The 18,063-nt window shown below is 41.8% G+C and overlaps 1 protein-coding gene across 7 annotated transcripts in view; it reads right to left on the bottom strand.

Annotated features, from left to right (window-relative positions):
* LOC140724843 (synaptotagmin-16-like) overlaps window positions 1-18,063 on the bottom strand; it is a 166,976-nt gene that overhangs the window by 63,644 nt on the left and 85,269 nt on the right. For 5 of the 7 annotated variants that reach the window (XM_073039520.1, XM_073039518.1, XM_073039516.1 and 2 more), the window contains exon 2: window positions 1,913-2,092. The exons of the other annotated variants lie outside the window; for them this stretch is intronic. In XM_073039520.1, the coding sequence (XP_072895621.1) occupies window positions 1,913-2,092 (180 nt within the window). The remainder of the gene's footprint in view (window positions 1-1,912; window positions 2,093-18,063) is intronic. 7 annotated transcript variants of the gene reach the window in all.

The following is an 18,063-nucleotide window of genomic DNA, read 5'->3' on the forward strand; positions in this document are numbered from 1 at the left end:
ACAGCTCAAGGATGCCGAGCTTAGCCCACTGCTCTGATCTCCCTACATCCAGGACCGTGTGGTTAGGCACAGCTCAAACACAGTCTTTAAATTTGCCGATGACACAGCTACTGTTGCCGGAATCTCAAATGGTGACGACGAGGCCTACAGGAGTGGAAGACTCTAGTTCGGCTGATTGAGTGGTGTTCAACAATAACTTTGCACACAACATCAGCAGGACGAAGGAAATGATTGTGGACTTCAGCAAGGGGAAGTCGAGCGAACAATACACCAGTCCTTACTGAGGGGTCAGCAGTGGAAAGTGTGAGCAGTTTCAAGTTCCCGGGTGCAACATATTGATATAACTATGAAGAAGGGAATTCACAACTATATTTCACTAGGAGTTTGAAGAGATTTGGGATGTCACCAAAGACACTTGCAGATTTCTACAGATGGACTATGGAGAGGATTCTAACTGGGTCAGAGGGGCCACTGCACAGGATCGGAGATCACTGCGGGGGATTGCAAGCTCAGCCAGCTCCAGCATGGGCACCAGGCGCCCCAGCAATGAGGACATCTCCAAAAGGCAATGCCTCAAAAAGGTGACATCCACCATTAAGGACCCCCAACATCTAGAACATGCTCTTTATGTATCACTGCCATCAGAGGGGAGATAGCGGAACCTGAAAACATGCTCAACATTTTAGGAACAGCTTCTTCCTCTCCGCCATCAAATTCCTGAATGGACAATGAACCAACCCATGAATACTACCTGACTAGATTTGCTCTCTTTTTGCACTACATATTTAATCTAGTTACATTTCTTACTGTAATTTACAATGTATTTATGCATTGCACTAAACTGCTGCTCCAAAATAACAGATCTCACGACACAGGTCATGATATTAAGCCTGTGACATTGTGAAGTATGCCACTAAACCTGACTCTGATTAAGAAAGATTTTCATTGCACCTGTGCAGAGGGTACACATGACAACCAACTAGACTTTGACGTTTACTTTGAGCTACAAGACTGCATGTTTAGGATGTGGGAGGAAATTGTCACAGATTGAATGGACTGGATTGAATGAGATCAGCACTGGACTCGGGTGACTGGTCCCATGAGTCAGTGGCACCACTAAGGCAGAATTACACCTCCCTGGTAGGAAATTAATTTGGGGTGCCTGTAAATCTGCTATTTTAATAGATGGCACTCCCTGCAGCTGAAATGATCTGAGTTACTCACTGATATTAATGCTCTTCACTCACGCTGTCACATTTAGCCATCTCCCCATAGTACACCTGAATGGAAACACAGTTAGGTAACTTTTCTCCTGAACTAAAATGAAGCACCAGTATGACACTCACTAATCAAATGCAGAGAGTCAGAGTCATTCAGCGTGGAAACAGACCAAGATGCCCGTCTATGCTAATCCCATTTTCCTTCATTTAGCCCATAACCCACGATTGCTTTGCTATTCACATCTGTCCAATGTTTTTAAACTCTGATTGTATTGTATTGAACTGTGCTGTTACTGCAAATAATTAGTTTCCGTGGCAATTATACCAAAATACATAGGAGCAGAATTAGGCCATTTGGCCCATCAAGTCTGCTCTGCCATTTCATTATGGCTGATCCATTGTTCCTCTCAACCCCAATCTCCTGCCTTCTCCCTGTATCCCTTCATGCCCTGTCCCTTCATATACACTGGACATGTATACCTATGACAACAATGAACTTGAAGTTCAACTTGCAACTGCCACCTCCTCTAGCAGTTTGTTCGGTATACCTACCACGCTCTCTGTGGAAGAACTTGCCCATCAGATCTCCTACAAATATTTGCCCTGTCACCTTACACCTCCCGAATGTCCTCCAGATAAGACAAAGCCCGCAGATATTCAGCACTCTGTGAAAAGATAAATGCAGCACTCACCGAGGCCCCTGTGGAATCCGGCTTTATCCCGCGCCCGCTTCTTTTGTCGCTTCAGTTCAAGGCATGGGAGGCCACCAATTTTCTCAAAGCACAGTTTCTTGTTGATGAAGAGGAATAGAACTACCAACAAGATAACAAAGACTCCAACTGCAGACAAAAAACCAATGGCCTCTGGAGTGACTACAGAGAGAACAAGAGTAAAATGAATCAATTGGGGATGAATATATCTCGCCATGTTACTGCATATGCTGCTTTTCCTCATCTACAGCCTTACTCTTTCCTCATTCTCTAAATTATCTTCACCTAGCCTAGCCCACTCCGGAGTCTGACAGCTGACAATTTGGACGTACATTACCCAGAGTTGTTCAATTTTCTAGGTGGGTTTTCCTCTGACTGGCAACTCGCTCTAACAACAAAAGCAAAGTATCAGGAATTAGGAGCAATAACTCATGTGTTGACATTTTTTTTCTTGCCCAGACCCTGAAAGCGCATTACTGCATGTAGCAAACATAACAATTCTAAATATTTTAATATTTTTGGATTTTAAAATCAAAATCAGACTAAATATTCTTCATGGAATTTTTAACTTATTTATGCTTAGTCCAATGGGAAAAGAAATCAGTCATTTATATAAAGTAAATTGGTATGGCACAAGCAAAATCCGGGAACCTTTTGCAGAATTTTGACCAACAATATCGATAATTTCTTTTCCTCCACAGGCGTTCCTCTAGCAAATTGCTTGTTGCTCGGATTCCAGCATCTGCAGTCTTGTGCGTTACCAGGGAAACGTTCCTGAATTGGGAGTTAATGAAATTTCCTTTTCCAGATCTCGAAGACATTTTCTCTTTCATTCTGACTATCGCAGAGAAAGAAATTTTGGGTGGAAAATAGTGATTTGGGTTTGTAGCTGCTTCCTGTTCTTTCCCCAGTGATCAACCAAAAAAAACCCAGAAATCCATAAATCTTTCAAATAAACCGTAGGGATCAATAATAAATGAATAAATTGAATTTTGTTTATACCGTATTTGGAACACTGTGTAAAGTTATGGTATCCATGTTCTGACAATAATCTGGAGCTATTGGCAAAGGTATAAAAGAGATTTACAAGCACCATAACTAAAATGATTAAATACATTTATCAGAACCCAGTGGGAGAGACAAAGTCCAGTTTATCGTCATATGCACAAGTACGCGTGTACACAGATGCAATGAAAAACTTACTTACAGCAGCATCACAGGCACAGAGCATCAGATAAACAGCATTCACAAGAAAAACATAAATTACACACAATTTGTACAGGAAAGATCACAATTAAAACATTTTAAAAAACACAAGGTCCATTGTAGAGCAAAGTGATCAAAGAAGGGTTGCTAAAATGTAGTGATTAGTGGGGTGCTTCTTGGGAGGAATTTAACGTTGTGAAATAGGCTTGACGAAGCGAGATGAGGAGACTCTAAGGAGCCAAAAGTAGGTGATAGTCACAAATGGATTCTCTAAGAATTTCATGAAAAAACTTACTACCTAATAGGGGAAAGAATCTGTGACTCATTGCCATGTAGAATTGTCGAGTTGGAAGGCACAGGTTGATTGAAAGGGTTTGTAATAAAACTGGAGATGCTGGAAATCCAAACCATAAATATGACGAAAAATTCAATGTGCATGCAAAGAGAAAATGTGTTAATGTTTCAGGTCAAGAACCCTTCAACAAGTCTGGAAAAGTGAAAAAACACGTACATTTTAACAGCTTTAATTTATTTCTCTGTTCTACTGTGAATGCCTGCAAGAAAATGAATCTCAAAGTAGCATATGGTGAAATATTCATACTTCGATAACAAATTTATTTGAACTTTGAACTTTTTAAGTTGCAGAGAGTAGAAGGGTTGGAGGCAGGGAGAGAAAAGAAGGGATAGCTGTGATAGAGTGCAGACCAAAGCTGACAGGGTAAATACTACTTTAAACTCCAGGAGTTAACCAGGAAAAAGACACAAGTTAATATATCATGAAGTGTCCAGCAACATCTGTGGAAAGAAAGTTAACCCCCAATGACGTAGATTCTTTTCAGTGAAACACTCCATGGGAATCGCAAAAGCTACATCTCACCCTTTGAAGCAAGTACTTTAATGAATACAGATGCTACAAGTTGAGCGATGTCTACTACTCACTTTCTGATAAATCCTGCTTACCGAACAACCACGGAAAAGTATAAAAAGCTTCAAAATACCACTGAGCTGACTGCTCAATAACGTCCCTGAATTTCAATCCAGAACACATCACCACACTGATCTCAGTTGTTTGGCAATAAAGGAAAGCACGTTCCCTAATATAAAGTGGTGAAATTGTGAATCTGTGTGTTGGATCTGAGATTAAATCCCATGTGCATATGAATTAGAAATGGGATTAGGCCTCTGAGCCTCCTCTTTCATCCAATAATTGTTAACCACTGGTGAAATTCCTAATGACAGAAAGATAGCTGATGATGTTCCATTCTTTAAAAGGGTTGCAAGGACAAACCAGAAAACTACAGACCAATCTGCCTGATATCAGTAGAGGGAATTTACTGGAGGGGATCCTGAGGGAGGGCATCCAGCATTTAGATAGGCAGACATTGATTAGGAGGAGCCAGCATGGCCTTGTGTGTGGGAATTTCAGCTTGACTAACCTTTTAGTTTTTTCTAAAGTTGCCAAAAAGGTAGAGGGTGGGGCACTGGATATTGTCTATTTGAACTTCAGTAAGGCCTTTGACAAGGTCCCACGTGGTAGGCCGGTCTGGAAGGTTGGGTCCTGTGGAATCCAGGGGAGCCAGTTAGGTGGATTCAAAATTAGCTCAGAGATAGGAGACAGAGGGCAGTGGTTAGCAGTCATTTCTCGGGACGGAGGCCACAGGAGTCAGTGCTAGGACCCTTGTTATTCAGTATGTATATCCATGATTTGGATGCAAATGCACTAGGCTTGATCAGCAAGTTTGCAGATGACATGAAAATGAAAGGTGTGGTTATCACAGATTATAGTTCATGGCACCATGGGTGGCTCTGCGGCACAGGAGGGAAGGAAAAGGAGTGGGAGAGCTATAGTGATAGGGGATTCGATTGTAAGGGGAATAGATAGGCGTTTCTGCGGCCGCAAACGAGACTCCAGGATGGTATGTTGCCTCGCTGGTGCAAGGGTCAAGGATGTCTCTGAGTGGCTGCAGGACAAAATGGAATGGGAGGGTGAACAGCCAGTGGTCGTGGTGCACATAGGTACCAACGATATAGGTAAAAAACGGGATGAGGTCCTACAAGGTGAATTTAGAGAGTTAGGAGATAAACTAAAAAGTAGGACCACAAAGGTAATAATCTCTGGATTACTACCAGTGCCACGTGCTAATCAGAGTAGAAATAGGAGGATATTTCAGATGAATACATGACTTGAAAAATGGTGCAAGGGGGAGGGAGGGATTCAAATTTCTAGGGCATTGGAACCAGTTCTAGGGGAGGTGGGACCGGTATAAACAGGATGGTCTGCACCTGGGCTGGACTGGAACCAATGTCCTAGGGGGAGTGTTTGCTACTGCTGTTCAGGAGGATTTAAACTAATGTGGCAGGGGGATGGAAACAAGTGCAGAGAGACAGAGGGGTGTAAAATGAGGGTAGAAGCAAAAAGTAGTAAGGTGAAAAGTAAAAGTGGCTGGCAGGCAGGCAAATCCAGGGCAAAAAGCAAAATGAGCCACTTTTCAACATAATTGTATAAGGGCTAAGAGTGTTGTAAAAACAAGCCTGAAGGCTTTGTGTGTCAATGCGAGGAGCATTCGTAACAAGGTGGATGAATTGAATGTGCAGATAGTTATTAATGAATATGATATAGTTGGGATCACAGAGACATGGCTCTAGGGTGACCAAGGATGGGAGCTCAACATCCAAAGATATTCAATATTCAGGAGGGATAGACAGGAAAGAAAAGGAGGTGGGGTAGCATTGCTGGTTAGAGAGGAGATTAACACAATAGAAAGGAAGGACATTAGCCTGGAGGATGTGGAATCGATATGGGTAGAGTTGCATAACACTAAGGGGCAGAAAACACTGGTGGGAGTTGTGTACAGGCCACCTAACAGTAGTAGTGAGGTTGGGGATGGCATTAAACAGGAAATTAGAAATGTGTGCAATAAAGGAACAGCAGTTATAATGAGTGACTTCAATCTACATATAGATTGGGTGAACCAAATTGGTAAGGGTTCTGAGGAAGAGGATTTATTGGAATATATGCGGGATGGTTTTCTGAACCAACATGTCGAGGAACCAACTAGAGAGCAGGCCATTCTAGATTGGGTATTGAGCAATGAGGAAGGGTTAGTTAGCAAACTTGTCGTGCGAGGCCCCTTGGGTAAGAGTGACCATAATATGGTGGAACTCTTCATTAAGATGGAGAGTGACATGGTTAATTCAGAAACAAAGGTTCTGAACTTAAAGAAGGGTAACTTTGAAGGTATGAGACGTGAATTAACTAAGACAGACTGGCAAATGATACTTAAAGGGTTGACGGTGGATATGCAATGGCAAGCATTTAAAGATCGCATGGATGAACTACAACAATTGTCCATCCCAGTTTGGCAAAAGAATAAACCAGGGAAGGTAGTGCACCCGTGGCTGACAAGGGAAATTAGGGATAGTATCAAGTCCAAAGAAGAAACATATAAATTAGCAAAAAAAAGTGGCACACCTGAGGACTGGGAGAAACTCAGAGACCAGCAGAGGAGGACAAAGGGCTTAATTAGGAAAGGGAAAAAAGATTATGAGAGAAAGCTGGCAGAGAACATAAAAACTGACTGTAAAAGCTTTTATAGAAACGTGAAAAGAAAAAGATTGGTCAAGACAAATGTAGATCCTTTACAGTCAGAAACAGGTGAATTGATCATAGGGAACAAAGACATGGCAGACCAATTGAATAACTACTTTGGTTCTGTCTTCACTAAGGAGGACATAAATAATCTTCCGGAAATAGTAAGGGACCGAGGGTCTAGTGAAATGGAGGAACTGAGGGAAATACATGTTAGTAGGGAAGTGGTGTTAGGTAAATTGAAGGGATTAAAGGCAGATAAATCCCCAGGGCCAGATGGTCTGCATCCCAGAGTGCTTAAGGAAGTAGCCCAAAAAATAGTGGATGCATTAGTGATAATTTTTCAAAACTCCTTAGATTCTGGATCAGTTCCTGAGGATTGGAGGATGGCTAATGTAACCCCACTTTTTAAAAAAGGAGGGAGAGAGAAACTGGGGAATTATAGACTGGTTAGTCTGACATCGGTGGTGGGGAAAATGCTAGAGTCGGTTATCAAAGATGTGATAACAGCACATTTGGAAAGAGGTGAAATCATCGGACAAAGTCAGCACGGATTTGTGAAAGGAAAATCATGTCTGACGAATTCTATAGAATTTTTTGAAGATGTAACTAATAGAGTGGATAGGGGAGAACCAGTTGATGTGGTATATTTAGATTTTCAAAAGGGTTTTGACAAGGTCCCTCACAGGAGATTAGTGTGCAAACTTAAAGCACATGGTATTGGGGGTATGGTATTGATGTGGATAGAGAATTGGTTGGCAGACAGGAAGCAAAGAGTGGGAGTAAACGGGACCTTTTCAGAATGGCAGGCAGTAACTAGTGGGGTACCGCAAGGATCAGTGCTGGGACCCCAGTTGTTTACAATATATATTAATGATTTAGACGAGGGAATTAAATGCAGCATCTCCAAGTTTGCGGATGACACGAAGCTGGCCGGCGGTGTTAGCTCTGAGGAGGATGCAGGGTGACTTGGATAGGTTAGGTGAGTGGACAAATTCATGGCAGATGCAACTTAATGTGGATAAATGTGAGGTTATCCACTTTGGATGCAAGAACAGGAAAACAGATTATTATCTGAACGGTGGCCAATTAGGAAAAAGGGAGATGCAACGAGACCTGGGTGTCATTGTACACCAGTCATTGAAGGTGGGCATGCAGGTACAGCAGGCAGTAAAAAAGGCAAATGGTATGTTGGCATTCATAGCAAAAGGATTTGAGTACAGGAGCAGGGAGGTTCTACTGCAGTTGTACAAGGCCTTGGTGAGACCGCACCTAGAATATTGTGTGCAGTTTTGGTCCCCTAATCTGAGGAAAGACATTCTTGCCATAGAGGGAGTACAGAGATGGTTCACCAGATTGATTCCTGGGATGGCACGACTTTCATATGAAGAAAGACTGGATCGACTAGGCTTATACTCACTGGAATTTAGAAGATTGAGGGGGGATCTTATTGAAACGTATAAAATTCTAAAGGGATTGGACAGGCTAGATGCAGGAAGATTGTTTCCGATGTTGGGGAAGTCCAGAACGAGGGGTCACAGTTTAAGGATAATGGGGAAGCTTTTTAGGACCGAGATGAGGAAAAACTTCTTCACACAGAGAGTGGTGAATCTGTGGAATTCTCTGCCACAGGAAACAGTTGAGGCCAGTTCATTGGCTATATTTAAGAGGAAGTTAGATATGGCCCTTGTGGCTAAACAGATCAGGGGGTATGAAGAGAAAGCAGGTACAGGGTTCTGAGTTGGATGATCAGCCATGATCATACTGAATGGCGGTGCAGGCTCGAAGGGCCGAAGGGCCTACTCCTGCACCTATTTTCTATGTTTCTATGTTTCTATAAGGGCTCATGACCAGGTACTGAAGTGGGCAGGGGTGTATCAAATGGATTTCAATACAGGTAAGTGTGAAGTAATGGATTTTGGAGAGTCAAACCAGTGTAGGACTGGTACTATGAATGGTAGGGCACTAGGGAGTGTAATAGGACAGAGGGAGTTAGGAGTACAGGTGTGCAATTCATTCAGAGTGGCGTCACAGGTAGACAGAATGCTGGAAAAGGCATTTAGCACAATGACCATCAGACAGGGCATTGAGTAAAGGAGTTGGGACATTATGTTGCAGTTGTATAAGCCATTAGTGAGTCCCATACACAGTTTTTGTCCGTTTGTTATAGGAAAGATTAAACTGCAAAGGGTGAAGAAAATACTTACAAGGATGTTGTCAGGAATATTAATGCCGAGTTATAGCAAGAGGTGGGCCAGGCTAAGTCTTTACTCCTTGGAACATAGGATAACGAGGGGTGATATTATAAAAAAGTTTACAATTATGAGAGGCATAGGTAAGGTGGATGGGTTCACAGTCTTTTCCCCCAGGGTGGAGAGTTCCAAACTAGGGGCACAAGTTAACCATGAGATGGGAAAGATTTTAAAAGGGACCTGTGGGGCAACATTATTTTATGTGGTGGGTGGTGAGTGTATGGAACAAGCTGTCAGAAGTGATTGAGACTGGTGCCAGAGCATCATTTAAGAAACACTTGGATATGTACATGGTGGGCTTAAGCTGAGAGGTCAAACAGAATATTGGGACTAGCTGGGTGGGCATTACGGTGTGTATAGAGTCATCAGGCCCACGGGACCATATCCATGCTGTTTCGGTCCATGCCTCTCTTGTTTCTAACAAGATCAGACTGATCTGATTCCATCTTCAGAATTCATCTATTGCTGCTTCAAAATGTTTCAAAATTTTCGTTTCCACCACCATTTAACGTAAAGTCTTCCAAAGACACAGTAAAAGGTTTCCTTACATTTCTGTCTTAAATAGCTGACCCCTTATTTTTAATCAGTGATTCCTAGTTATGAATTCTCACACAAGAGTAAACATCCTTCTGATCCTATCAAGATCCCTCAGGAAGTGCTTTCCTATTTTAACCTCCAGTGGATAAACACTTCGCCTGTTTGATCTTTCCTTATTAGGCAGCCTATGCACTCCAGGTAACAGTCAAGTCATGTGCACAAGTAACCTTCTCTGAATTGTTTCCAACACATTAACATTCTTTCTTAAATGATTAAACCAATATTATAAGCACAAGAGGTTCTGCAGATGCTGAAAATCTTCCTGACTTGCTGAGTTCCTCCAGCATTTTGTGTGTGTTGCTCAAGATTTTCAGCAAGTGCAGAGCCTCTTATGCAACACCCACAAAACACTGGAGGAATTCAGCAAGTCAGGAAGCATCCATGCAGAGGAATAAAAAGCTGATGTTTTGTGTGCAGACTGTTCATCTGGACTGGAAAGGAAGGGGGCCAGATGCCAGAGTAAGAAGGTGAGGGGAGGGGAAGAAATACAAGGTTGCAGGTGATAGGTGAGACCAAGTGAGGGGGGAAGGTGGAAGGGTGAGTGACGGGGTGATGAAGTAAGAAATACTGTATACAGCTCTCCAGGTGTGCTGTCACAATGCCCCATGTAACACACAAATAAACTCTCTACTGTTGTTTTTGTATCCCCTCACACTAAACAATTACATTCAAATAGCCTTCCCAATTACTTGTGCAGACATACTATACCTTTGAGCATCACGCACCAGAACAACTAAATCTCTCCAGATCAATGTGCTCTACAACCTTTCTCCATTTAGACAACATACTTTTACTTTTCTTGTCCAAATGGCTGATGTCACATTTTGCTGGATTGTTGCCCATTCACTTATCCTATCCATATCCCTTTGTCCCCAACATATATCCTCTTACTTTCTCATCTTTCTTAATGCCTTTAGTAAATTTTGTAACCACATTTTCAGTGCCTTCACACAAGTCATTATTTAACTTGTAAATAGTTCAGGTCCCAGAAATGATCCCTGTGAACTAAAATCAGAAAAAGTAATTCCCCTTCACTCTGATAATCTCCTCAGTGTGACATCTTGCCCAACTGGCACAGCCGCAACCTGCCTTTTCCATTCATAATGACATGTGTATGCGTACAGTCATTCCACCTTCCTTTCCTTTCCAATGCCAAATATGCTATTTATGCACAGCTACACCAGTGGGGGGGGGGGGTGGTGGAAGCAGATACAATGGGGTCTCTTAGGTAGGTACATGGAGCTTAGAAAAATAGAAAGCTATGTGCTAGGGAAATTCTGGGCAGTCTCCAGAGTAGGTTACATGGTTGGCGCAATATTGTGGGCCGAAGGGCCTGTAATGTGCTGTAAATTTCTGTGTTCTGTGTTCTAACACCCCACAGTAATGACAAAATAAACAAACAGATAAGGATAAATGGTGGCCACAAGATATGCCTTTGCTCATACAATTTGACATCATTTTTGTAAAGACAGATGGTTCCAGTTTAGTACCTCCTTTCTGCGAGGGCAACCCTCTCTCTCTCCCCCACCCTGAACAGTTAGCCTGGATATCATGTTCATCTGTGTTGAGTGGAGCGTGAGCCTGTGACTTTCTGACAGGTGACTGAACTCAAACATCGGTGAAAAGCGTGGCTAGTTAATATGTCTGATTACTTAGTTCTGAAGCAAAAGGTTGAATATAAAACATGTCTTCGATTTCAATCTGATCGCTGGCAATCTAAATTTTCACCTGTGTGAAATGAGAACAGCGTGGGAGTGAAATTGCCCTTCCCTCCCATAGTACGCTTTTCAAATGTTTCCACGCCCCTCCAGCTCCCCAAAAGACTGATGACATTTTCTCTTACATGCTAAACTATTATTTACTCATCAGGCACTCAACGTTACAGTTAATTGTTAAATACTAACCTGCCAGATTTAGGATTATCTTGTAGACTGATGTGTGGGTGGAAATTTAAATTATATTGTGCATCCTGATAACGATTATGAAATGATTAATTGCTCACTTGAGTTTCCAATTATATGAGAACCTTGGCATTATACTTGTTGCTGCTTAAAGTGTGAGCTGCTTAACCCTTTCGAAGGCTGGAGGTTGGACTGCTAAAGGTATCAGGACCTTCCCTGAACCAGGCAAACTGCATTGTGGTTGTTTCAGTCATGTCAAGACAGTGTACGAGGGGTGATTGATAAGTTCGTGGCCTAAAATAGGAGTCAATTTTAGAAAACGTAGCACATTTATTTTTCAACATAGTCCCCTCCTACATTTACACACTTAGTCCAGCGGTCGTAGAGCATACGGATCTTGGACCTCCAGAAAATGTCCACAGCAAGGGTGATTGATAAGTTTGTGGCCTAAGGTAGAAGGAGATGAGTTATACAGCTCTCATTACATGCACATGCAGTTCAACTCTTTGAGTGATTATGCAGAAAGTTTGAAGTTAATAACTCATCGGGGTGATTGATAAGTTTGTGGCCCAGGGTAGAAGAAGATTAATTATTAACTTCAAACTTTCTGCATAATCACTCAAAGAGTTGACCTGCATGTGCATGTAACGAGAGCTGTATAACTCATCTCCTTCTACCTTAGGCCACAAAGTTATCAATCACCCCTGCTGTGGACACTTTCAGGAGGTCCAAGATCCGTATGCTCCATGACCGCTGGGCTAAGTGTGTAAATGTAGGCGGGGACTATGTTGAAAAATAAATGTGCTCGGTTTTCTAAAATTGACTCCTTCTACTTTAGGCCATGAACATATCAATCACCCCTCGTATGTACAAAACATGCATTTCAATATCAATAAACTAAAAGTGGTTAAGTGGCTCATGTAAGCCAAGGTGATGATTGAGATGTTGCAACAGCCTTAAAATGCTCGAGGTTAGACCATGCCTTGCTGAAGTACAAGTTGTAAGGCTTTAATTTTCTTATAGTCATCTATCCCCAACCTGAAACATTCACTCCCTCTATCGTAGCATCTAAAAGAGGCAGTACAGCAACTTGCCCCTTTAACAGTGCAGCCAAGTACTTGGACATAGGATGGCTGAACACACGGATGCCACCAAGTCACCGAGCACCTGGAAATGGAAAGATATTACCATTCCAACATCAATGGCTTAAAGACCTGGAGTTCCTTGCTTATCAGTGGTGGTAACAATAATGATAACAATAATAATGTCCTAATTGCAGCAGTTTCAGAGGCCCATACCCTCACAAGGGCATTTAGCCAACAAACCCCTAGCCTGGGTATAAACCCGTAAGACACAGGAGCAGAACTGGGCCATTCAGCCCTTCAAGTCTGCTCCGCCATTCCATCATGGCTGACTGATAATCGCTCTCAAACCCATTCTCAGGTCTTCTCTCCGTAACCTTTGACATCCTCACTCATCAAGAATCTTTCAGTCTCTGAGTTACACTCCTCATCCCCTAATATCAATAGGGAAATAGGGAAGTGGAGCTTGTAAGATAATTTTATTCCTACATTTTAATGTCCATCATCTATGTGTGTTTTACTCAGTCCATAAGCATAAGATATAGGAGCAGAAGTAGGCTATTTGGCCCATTAAGTCTCATCCGCCATTCAAACATGGGCTGATCCAATTCTTCCAATCACTCCCACTCCTCTGCCTTCTCCCCATACCCTTTGATGCCCCAGCTAATCAAGAACCTATCTATCTCGGCCTTATATACAACCAATGACTTGGCCTCCACAGCCGTTCATGGTAACAAAGTCCACAGACTTACCACCTTCTGACTAAAGTAATTTCTCCACATCTCAGTTCTAAATGGATGTCCTTCAATCCTGAAGTTGTGCCCGCTTGTCCTAGAATCCCCTACCATGGAAAATAACTTTGCCACATCTAATCTGTTCAGGCCTTTTAACATTCGGAATGTTTCTATGAGATCCCCCCTCATTCTCCTGAGCTCCAGGGAATACAGCCTAAGAGCTGCCAGATGTTCCTCATACAGTAACCCTTTCATTCCTGGAATAATTCTTGTGAATCTTCTCTGAACCCTCTCCGATGTCAGTATAAACTTTCTAAAATAAGGAGCCCAAATCTGTACACAATACTCCAAGTGTGGTCTCACGAGTGCCTTATAGAGCCTCCACATCACATCCCTGCTCTTATATTCTATACCTCTAGAAATGAATGCCAATATTGCATTCATCTTGTTGTGCTGTTAGACATTACACTGCGCTTAGAGAGAAGCTTTTAAATAGCATCACTTGCATGTGTTTGTGTTCAAGAAGCAGTGATTTTTGTCACTGGTAGTTGGTGAGCCAATTCCGAACTGCTTTGCCTTCTGCAGCTTCAAGCACTCAAATCTGAAGATGCCAGAAATGGCCAGGATTGAAAATGAAATGATTTCACCACTTCAACAAGTTAGGCATTATGGAGAATTTGAAGGTACCGACAATCATCTTGAAAGTTGCAGTGAAAATGAAGATTTGGGGGATGCAATCATCAAAAGTATTGTATGAAGGTAGTCCTTTATCTGCACTTGGCATCTACGCTGATTTACAGTCAATTTACCATCAGTCAAAAGAACATGGCATCACATCTCCGTCAATAACTATACAGACCTAATATACACTTTTGTAGTAATGTAGTAGTTTTAGTAGTGTTCTAACTTGTTCTGTATTTCATTTAAATGCATAAATTGTATTCAGTTAAATGGTAGTTCAAAAAAAAATCTTTTTAACTATATCCATGAAACTTCGGCTAATTGGGGTAAAATGTACTGGTGTCAAGGTGACCCAATTAACCAAATCCACTGTACTAAGTTATTTTATTTCCTTCCCTCCTAGTATACACCGAGGATCTTCACCTCTTGTTCTCTTTCTGCCTGACCTGCAGAGTTCCTCCAACATTTTCTGTTTCTATTTCAGATTTCCAGCATCTGCACCATGCTTGACTTCCTTGAAGCACAGATCTGTTGTGTGAGAAATGATGAGAAGGTGCATGAGAAACTAAAAATTAACTTCTTGGAGGGAAGAAGCAACATCAATACTTAAAAAGTTTCTATAATCTAAACATTAACCACTAAGGACCAATGAAAACTTCAGGAAAATGTTTTATATGTTTACAAAATATTAATTTCTGAGTATTTCTTAAGATTTTACCATTCCCTACAGCCCACCTTCCAATTTCCCTGAACAATAATTCAGTAACATGTTCAGTGCTATTACATAATTAGAAAGAAATTCAGGGGAGTTCAGTATTGTTGCAATCAATAAGCAATTTATTGCTCCGGTTCCTTGGGTTGACTAGTCACAGTTTTACTGGAATGATATCCCAAAGCACAGTTTCTCCAGTAACTGTTACTAAATCATAAAGACAAAACCAGCTTCATTAGCAGTAGGGAAGAAACGATGTACTTTTGATTAGCCGTCAGGCAACGAACATGAAATGCAAGTAGAGCTGCTTTGGCAACATCTGCATGGATTTCAAATGATCTGCATTCAGTAAAACCATGATTCAATCCTAGAGAATTCATAAGGGAGTAGCTGCAGTTCAAGTTAGGATGAGCAACTGCTATATATTAAGTAAATGATTTTTATATAACCTTTAAAATCAACATTCTTGGGCACTGCTTAAAGACCACCCTCATTTCTCAATAGCCAATGATAACTAACAGTGTTGACTGGTGAGTGGTTATTTACTTGCTGTCATCGGTCATTTTCAGCTTGGGAAATGTTTCCTGCATCAAGTTATCTAAGGGAGCTTGTTATCATCATATTTTCCCCTCCTGTCTGATAGAAGAAAAGGATTGAATTAGTCCAATGATTTTTTTGGATAAAATTCAAAGATAAATTGACATAAATCTTCTACATGAAAACCTAGGTAATTAGTGAAATGGCATAAACCATGGTTTTTTTTTTAACCTTCTAACCTCATACAGCTGTTAGTTTTACAATCAACCAGAAAAAAAAATTGTACAGTATGTGCAAAAATGATTCATTAGTGGATATTGTTTGCAAGAAATATACTCACTTTTCTTTATTACAATTTAAATATGTGAAACATTTTACATGAGTATTTACCAAGGGGAACGACATGAAGAATAGGGAGATCAGTGCCAAGAGTACTGTTACGAAGGATGAACAGCTTTGATGGGCAGAAGGGTGCAAGGTTGCCCATGTCCCCCTCCCCTGGGAGAATCACAAACTGTTACTGTTACCACGCTGCTCATGAGAGAGAATGAGAGAGAGACACAGATAAGAGGAAAACAAACTGGAACATCTGCTGCTGATAACACCGGGAGAGAGAGACCATATTATGACTCCTGTAAAACTCACGGCTCCAGAGAGGGCTGTTTACTTGGTACTATTCTGTTTATTAAAATTCCTCAGTGGACAGCCGGAGTGGGCTGGTTTGATGGACCAAGCCATTCAAAACTGATTGACACCTGAGACCCCGTGAGTAGGGATAAAAGTGAGGTCTGGGGAGACACCCCTCAGACACACCAGGAGACACACCAAGAGACACACTAGTGAGCACTGCTTAAGGATTGGAACCCACGAGAAAGTGGGGGGCATCGGAGACCGAACAAAGGATCGGTCAATTTTAACTCACAGAGTTTATAGCGAGGCCAGTGGGGGCTTGTGTGTGTGTCCACCCTTGCCTGGGTGACGAGTCCACCATGGAAGAATGGTCTAGCTAAAGGACAGAGGGGTCATACCTGAATGGCCACAACAACACATCGACGGATCAAGAAAGTAAAGGAAGGTTTGAATGACTGTAGCTGTCACTGTTTGCTTGCCCTTTCTCTCTCTCTCTCTCTCTCTCTCTCTCTCTCTCTCTCTCTCTCTCCCCCTCCAACGGTTACAACAAAAGAACCAACAATTACCTCAGCCTACATGAACTGAACTGAACTTTATACTTTCCCATGATAATTCCTTATCCCCTAGACAACGATAGAGCTTGTTTATTATTGATTATTATTATACCCACACTTTTAGGTTTAGTATTGCTAATGTGCATTATCTGTATATTTGCATTGTTGATATTGATTTGTATATTTTACTAATAAACACTGTTTTGAACATAGTACCACACTCCAACGGATACTTCTATTTTTGCTGGTAAGACACCCAGTTATGGGGTACGTAACAGTACTGATACCTTAGGGGATTTCAAAGTAAAGGAGGAGGTAGTGTTGGTTCACTTGAAGAGCATTAAGGTGGCATGATGAGATATTGAGAGATACAAGTAACGAGACAGCTGAGGCCTTGACCAATATCTTTGTGTGTTCTCTAGCCACAGGCGAGGTCCTGGAGGACTGGTAAGTAGCTAATGTTGTTCTATTGCTCAAGAATGGAACTATAGAGAGTCCAGAGGAGGTTCACGAGCATGATTCTGGGAATGAAGGGATTAACATATGAGGAGTGCTTGGCAGCTTTGGGCCTGTACTCACTGAAACTTAGAAGAATGTGGGGGGGGATCTCATTGAAACCCACCGAATGTTGAAAGGACTAGGTAGGGTATATGGAGAGGATGTTTCCTATGGTGGCTGTATCCAGAACTAGAGGGCACAGCCTCAAAATTGAGATGTGACTTTTTAGAATAGAGGCAAGGAGGAATTTTTTTAGCTAGAGACTAGTGAATCTGTGGAATGCTCTGCCACAGACTGCAGTGGAAACCAAGTCCGTGGGTACATTTAGGGTGGAAGTTGATTGTTTCTTAATCATTCTGGGCATCAAAGGATACGACGAGAAGGCAGGTGTGTGGAGTTGAGTGGGATCTGGGATCAGCCACGATGGAATGGTGGAGCAGACTCGATGGGCTGAATGGCCTAATTCTGCTCCTATGTCTTATGGTCTTATGTAGACGAGTGAATCTCATGCCAGTGGTTGGGAAGTTACTGGTGAGAATTCTTAGGGATAGGATTTCTGAGCATTTGAAAAACCATGACCTAATTAAGGTTTTGTGTGTGCCAAGTTGTGTCTTGCTAACTTGATGAGGTGACGAGGGCGACTGATGAAGGTAGAGCTATGGATTTCATCTACGTGGATTTTAGTAAGCTGTTTGACAAGGTCCCTCATGGAAGGCTCATCCAGAAGATTAAGATGCATGGGATCAATGGTGACTTGATCATTTGGATTCAGCTGGTCTGCCGGTAGAAGGTAGAGAATAGTGGTGGAAGGGACTTATTCTAACTAGAGGTGTGTGATTAGTAATGTTCTGCAGGGATCTGTACTGGGACCTCCGCTGTTCATAATGTGTATTAATGACCTGGATAAAAATGTGGATAGGTGATTTGCAGATGATATGAGATTGATGGTGTTGTGGATACTGGCAAAGCATACAGCGGGATATAGATCAATTGCTGATATGGGCAGAGAAATGGCAAATGGAGTTTAACCCAACCAAATGTGAAGTGTTGCAGCCTGGTAAGTCAAATTTAAAGAGAAAATATACTGTTAAGAGTAAGATCCTCTATAGTGTTGATGACCAGAGGGATCTTGGGGTTGAAGTCTTAGCTCCCTGAACATA

This window comes from Hemitrygon akajei, chromosome 3, assembly GCF_048418815.1.
Source record: "Hemitrygon akajei chromosome 3, sHemAka1.3, whole genome shotgun sequence".
Lineage (NCBI taxonomy): Eukaryota > Metazoa > Chordata > Chondrichthyes > Myliobatiformes > Dasyatidae > Hemitrygon > Hemitrygon akajei.